The 6,665-nt window shown below is 35.9% G+C and overlaps 1 protein-coding gene across 1 annotated transcript in view; it reads left to right on the top strand.

Annotated features, from left to right (window-relative positions):
* Positions 1-6,665, top strand: part of rundc3b (RUN domain containing 3b) — a 15,165-nt gene that overhangs the window by 5,330 nt on the left and 3,170 nt on the right. The window contains exons 3-9 of the mRNA XM_024268232.2: positions 713-846; positions 1,548-1,633; positions 1,769-1,858; positions 2,514-2,594; positions 2,926-3,100; positions 4,299-4,456; positions 6,090-6,236. Coding sequence (XP_024124000.1) covers positions 713-846; positions 1,548-1,633; positions 1,769-1,858; positions 2,514-2,594; positions 2,926-3,100; positions 4,299-4,456; positions 6,090-6,236 — 871 coding nt within the window. The remainder of the gene's footprint in view (positions 1-712; positions 847-1,547; positions 1,634-1,768; positions 1,859-2,513; positions 2,595-2,925; positions 3,101-4,298; positions 4,457-6,089; positions 6,237-6,665) is intronic.

Raw genomic sequence — 6,665 nt, 5'->3', positions numbered from 1 at the left:
TTAAACACGTTTATTTTAATTTGTCAAAAATTTGGCAATGACCAATAGACAGCCCTTTTAAATTCAGAGGTTAACAGCCAAAAAAATTGATTTACCCTTTAAAAAGAGATGCCAGAACAAGAATGGTTATTCTGACAAACAGAATGACTGAGTAATAGCTGATTAGTTTTCAATAGAAGGATTTTGAGTTTCTGGGACCAGCGAGTACTTCATATTTGAAACATGAGGGAGGAGGGGATGATCAGTCCAGTTCTCTGTGTACTGTCTATGGTCACACCCACAGGCTTTTTCCAACTGCATTGTTTTGTCTACTCCTGATTCACAACGATCTGAACTAAAAAAAATACACAGAAATTCTAAATTAAGCTTATATTTCTTTACATATGTCCTCCATCATCAGAAAAACGCTACAAAAACATGTTAAAAACATAAAAAACATGATTTTTATTAGAGTATGTCTTTGATGTATGACTGGAACAAGATCTATCCAGACTTTTGACCTGGACACAGATTCCTGATTCCGATTCAACTTTTGAGGGTGCAGATTTAGGGCTGAGGAATAGTCATCTAGCAAAATAAATAAATTGCATCCACTCAAACTGTAAAATAGTGAAGTTGGAAGAATAGAAGAACTGGGTTTGATTAGAAAGGTAAAGTTGTGTGTTGTCACTACTTGTCTTCAAAACCTTCCTTCTGTGTCTTTCCCTAAAAGGTCAGACAACGTGGTTTGGCTACGAGAGTCCACGAAGTTTCTGGGATTACATAAAAGCTGCCTCCAGTAAAGTACCCCATAATTGCATTCGAAGCATAGAGAACATGGAAAATGTGCGGCCGTCAAGAGCAAAGGTGTGGCTTCATCCATCTACAGATCCTAATACGATTTTCAACACAGCAAGGAGAATAAAAAAACAGAAGCACGACACAGATTTAGGTCTGTAAGAAATACTAATCAGTAATTACAGGTGTGTTTTTAGTTAAATAAAACTTATTTGACTGAAAATTATTCTCCATTTTGTCACATAATTTTAATATTTTTTACTTAACTTTCATTTGAGCTTAAAAGGAGTCTAAAGTTTGGGGTTTAAAGCCCCACTCCAATCATCTTAATCATATTTTAAAACTGTTTCTATTACTCTTTTGATTATTATTGTGTCAAAATCAAGAAACTTGTCGTTTTCTTGGACATAGTTTCTGCAGAGTGACAGTAGTTCATTGAGTTGTGAGCTGTTGCTGAGGGCTCAAAACAGGGAGTTTGTGGTCTGCCTAGCATAAATTCTATGTCACAAAAATGCAGTTTTTCAAACTGGATTTTTTTAAACACTCCTGATTCATAACAATTTGAATAAAGAAATACTCAGAAATGCCATTTCAAGCATAATTTTCCTTAATAAATGTCCTCCATCTTGAGAAAAATGGCACAAAAACATGTTAAAAACACCATGAATTCCATGCTATAATTATTAAAGCTTTTTTTTATTATTTTCGCCATGTGTTTCAAGGAAAATTACATGATGTTTCTTGTGTTGAGATGAACTCTCTGTGTGCAGGGTCGGGCATGGATCAGAGTGGTCCTGATGGAGAAGCGACTGTCAGAGTACATCTCTTTTGCCCTGAGAGACCTCAAAACCACCAGGTGTCAAAGTGACATTTATGTAAACAAAGAGCCCCATGCAGCCCATTTATAGTTCCTCTAAAACCACATAATCTCTGTCAGACCAGTGATCACTGCTGCAGCCCGGAGTTAATGCAGCTAATGTGTGTCTCGCAGGAGGTTTTATGAGGAGGGAGCCATCATGCTGGGAGAGGAGGCCGGGCTGTTGGCAGACACTCTGATTGGGCTCAACACCATCGATTTCAGGTCCTGCTCACTATCTGCTGTTTCAGATCATTGATGTCTTCTTTCCTGCTGTTCCTGCATGCAGGCGTCAGCAGAGCTGCTACTCTATCTGTGTTTAATGAAAACAAGCTCAAATGTAGACAGTTTGACTAAGTTTAACTTCAAAGAATTAAATTAAAGAGTTAAACAAATGAAGTCCACTAGATTTTTTATTTGACAATAAAATCAGCTTCTTGTTTTCAGTAGTTTGTATTTATTTGGCTTTAATTGGAGCTTAATTAATTAATTATTGATCTCCTTTACATAAAGTGGTTTCCTTTTACTTATTTTTCCGTTTAGCTAAATAGATTTTTTATTTCTCGAAGCCTGTTTTGATGCAGAGAAAAACTTTAATTTAACATCTCTTGATCTGTGCCTTAGAATGCATGGCTGCCTGATTTTATGTGTTAATACTATCATTTCTGGTTGTGTTAAATGTATTAGGATTTTTCTTACGCTTTTTATTTTAATTAAATCAAAACAGGTCTTTGATAAATGTGTTTTGATCTTTCTTTTTTATGTAATTAATGTTTTCACTACAGTAAGAACTGAGCATGACACAAAGGGGACGTTTCATGTTTAAACATCTATATCTTTGATTGCTTCGTTTGAAACTTTTTCTGTTGTTTGGTTTCAGCTTCTGTCTGAAAGGGGAGGGTCTAGACGGCTGCTGCCCCGCCGTGATCGACTACACGCCATACCTGAAGTTCAGACAGAAGTATGTGGATTCCCATCGGCAACAGTTTCAAAAACATGTGAAATGTTTTTGGAAAAATGTGTGAAACATTTACAGAAATGTTAAAGATGCAGCTAGTTACTGCAGACGTGAGACATAATTTTCTGAAATGTTTTAAACCTTAAACATGTATAATTTGAGAGGTCCTTCTTTAAAAAAAATCACCACATTTCTTTAGCAAACTGTAATGTACACAGGCAAATTTACACTGTAAGATCATTTCAATTTTTTCCTACTTGGAAAGAATATTTACTGTATTATAGCTGTCACATGACGCTCACTAGCATGTAACACGCCGTGGCTGCCTGTGCAGGGCAGACAGCATCAGCAGCGATGAGGAGGAGATGAGGACTCTGGGTAGCAGCGGCAGTGAAAGCAGCACCCCTGACAAAACGGCGACGGCGGCGTCCATCTTCACCGAGCAGAGCAACTTGGTCAGCAAGTGCAAGCGCTTTGAGCAGAAGTACCGCATGGCTCTGGAGCAGAAGGTTTGTTTGAGGCTAGTGTTGAGCAGATCCTTTTTTATTGTTATTTATCAAGGAATCTCTTACCTATTATCTCAGATTTGCAAGGCTTTGCAGGGTTCTTTGTAAGTTACTTTTTTTCATAAAAGCTACTGAAATAGAATGTTATTTAAAGTGACAAATTCATTTTGTATTTTAATTAAGGGCATAATTATGATTCATGATTGTATTGTTTATATATGGCAAAATATATTTGGTAGACCAAGTATTTTCAGTATCTTTGTCAGTTTTTAGACCATAAAAATAAAAAAAAGTTGGCAAAAAATAGACCTGATAAAGAACCTGAGACCTAAAATAAAAAAATTACCTTAATGAGTTTGTTATGAGTTACTTCCAGCAGTGTGTGACACACTGGCCTTTTCAATGTCAGCGTGGCATTTTGTTGTGTCTGCGTGAGGATGATGAGAGTGGATCGTGAAATGCCAGGGCAAAGGAAAAACTGAACCTGCATCTCAAAAGAATTAATTTGTTCCTTCTTTACTGAGCTTTTGTGCCAGATTCACCAAAAAAAAATGTTTACCACAAAAAGTAATTATAGAGATCCGTCTAATCCATTATTTATAAAATTAGAATGATTAAAATGTTATGACCTTGTTAACTGAAATATTTTAAAATGTATTTATAGCATTAAAATGAAATGCCTTCCTCCTAATTTAATGAAAAGATACATAAAAAGAAAAAGTAATCTGATAGGGCACAACATATTTATCAAACCAAAACACAGAATACTTTTGAATTAGTGATGTGTATCAGTATATGAAGTAAATAAATGGAATAAATTCAGCACAGAAATTAAAAACACCACAACAATATGACATTTTTAAAACTACATTAAAATAGAATAAGTATGTCTACAAATCTATCTAGTATAAGTAAAAACGAGTCATACCTGAGGTATTATGTTCATTCTACACTCCTGGTTGATGTTTGGAATTGTACATTTTTGATTTTTCCACAATTTTCTCTCCTTGTGTCCTGAATTAGCAGAATGTTTTTCTCTTTTACTGATTGATTTATTTGTCTTCTTTCCGTCCCCTTTTCATTTTTTCTTCATGTTTGAGTTTGCAGCTCAGGATTTTCCTTTTATCGAATAATAATAGAAGAAAAAAATTAAATTTACTTGGACATTGGAGCGTCTGTGCATGTATGTGTTTTTCCGTAGGACTACCTGGAAGATCTGGTCCGTTTACGGGAAGCCCAGCTGTCGGAGGCCGTGTCTCACAACAAGACACTCCAGCAGGGCCTGACAGACACGCATCTCTCACACACGCTGGAGAAGGAACAGCTGGAGTTCATCATACTGGAGCTGCAGGACCAACTGTGAGTCTCCTCTCTGGTCGGGTTTGTGCTGATTCTGCCATCAGCTCTCACTGTGTATGTATCCTGTTAGACACGCTGCTAGAAACACTGCAGAGGTGGGAGATCTGTGTGTGTTCTTGAATTAGCTGCAATCGATGATGCTTAGAGCCAACAAGAACATCTGAGTCAGAGTTGTTTTTCCATCAATGATCTAATCTATGTGAAACCTTTTCTCTGGATCAGCCCCTTAACATGTATTTAGTTTGATCTCTCAATAAATACAAAAAAATGTTTGCAGCCTAAATTCACTTATAGTGTTAACCGTTTAATCACCAAATACTTTAGATTTAGGTTTGTTGACACCTCGATTTTAATCAAGAAATGTGACAAAATGAAGCAAAAGAACTGCAGACTTCATGGTTATTCATGCATTCATTGGAAATTCACAAATATAACTGCTGCCTAAATGCAAGCCGCACATTTCGGTTGAAAAATATTCTTGTTTTTGGTCGAAAAACACTAAAATAAGAGGCGACCCTGACAGTTACACTTTTTTTGCATTTAAAGCTTTCAACACTTGAGGTGTCTCTGTCAAAAACTACAATACTCTCTGACATTCTGTAACTCCTTAAACGATCAACGTGAGTTAGCTGATCGGCAGAGAAAAGCGGTTTTGCGCTGGGAAGCAACACTTTAAGGCGTCTTTTTTTAACCGATATGCAACACATTACTTATCTAAAGTGTTATATTCTGGCACAAAACCGCTTTTCTCCGCGATAGAATAAGCAGATTCCCGTTGATTGGGTAAAGGATTGAAGTTAACTGCGGTTAAACGTCGACACTGGTCTGGAGCTTGAACTCTAATGTAAAAGTCTTAACAGTTTTACAAATCTAACACTTTAGTTAATATCTTTTTTGAAATTATTATTTTTTGACACATTTTAAGCTAATAAGTTTAAGTTTTAATAAAAATGGCTACAACTCTGAAAACTTCTGGATTTTCCATCTCCGGCTTATGATTTTCAGCCGCCATCTTGTCCTCTTGTTGAAAAAAGAAAACAAGAAAAACCTCAATGACCAACTATCACATAAGAGCCAGGCAGGTTTAGTGAGCATTTTCCTATAGTGATGCACATTCTCATGTAAAACCTGCATTAGTACTTACCTGGCTAACGACCAAAATTAAGTCAAGAAAAAAAATCAATAAAATAACGTAATTGCATCATCTTTGCAGTGAGATCATGAATTGTAGATCCTCCTGTTTTTCAACCTTTTTGGATCCAAGTCACAATTGTTCCCTAATAAAAATCCCAAGACCAATCTAAACTGTAAAAAAAAATCCTCTTTTATTTGCAACAACAATATTCAATCCTTCTTATCAAAGTGTTTTGAAAAAAAGTATTTTATGATCTTTCATATTTCTACCTGAACCTGGTTCTGTTTGGAAGAGCAGAGCTGATGGATGTTTTTCAGACCAATCAGGGGAATTAAATAATTCCCCACAGCGTACCTGCTCGTCTCTCATTGGCTGAAAAGCACTGATCTAAATGATACAACTGGGTACTATCATTTTAAAGGAATATGCAGAAACTTGCAGGATTCTCTTTTTTTATTTGTCAGTAAATGTAACTTTAGAACTGCTTTGTGTTGTCAGGACTGTGCTAAAGAACCACGACTTGAGGTCCAGACAAGAGTTAACCACCCATCTAACCAATCAGTGGCCATCTCCTGATGCCTTGGATACCAATGCTGTTGCCTTGGATACGCTGCTGTACAAAAAGAGTCCAGGACAGTGGGAAGAGTACGTGAGTTCATCTGTCAAAGCAGGACACTTGGTTTGGTTAAAGCTGCAAACTTCAATCAATTAGCCAATTGCTTCATTAACTTAAGCATGTTATGTGGAAATAATTTTAGTAAAAAATACATGTTTTCTACTCAACCTGCATTATTTTTTCTATCAGTTGTAATCATATAAGGTCCACTCACATATCTATTATTTCCTCTTTTGTGTTTAATTTCTGACCAAATTTACACCTGAAATGTGTTAAATATCTTTTATTATTTATTATTCTACTAGAATATTACACAGATAGTCAGAAATATGTTTTATTTTGGATGAATTGTACTTTTTCATGTGCCTAAAGGTCCCATTTGGAGCATAAAAACTGAATAAAATCTGTTTGGTTATTTTTATTGTCCAAAATAAACATAACCGTTGTGGGTTTTAAAG

Source organism: Oryzias melastigma, linkage group LG16 (assembly GCF_002922805.2).
Source record: "Oryzias melastigma strain HK-1 linkage group LG16, ASM292280v2, whole genome shotgun sequence".
Lineage (NCBI taxonomy): Eukaryota > Metazoa > Chordata > Actinopteri > Beloniformes > Adrianichthyidae > Oryzias > Oryzias melastigma.
Note: the sequence above shows the minus strand (reverse complement) of the source record. Positions and strands in the feature narration are given on the sequence as shown.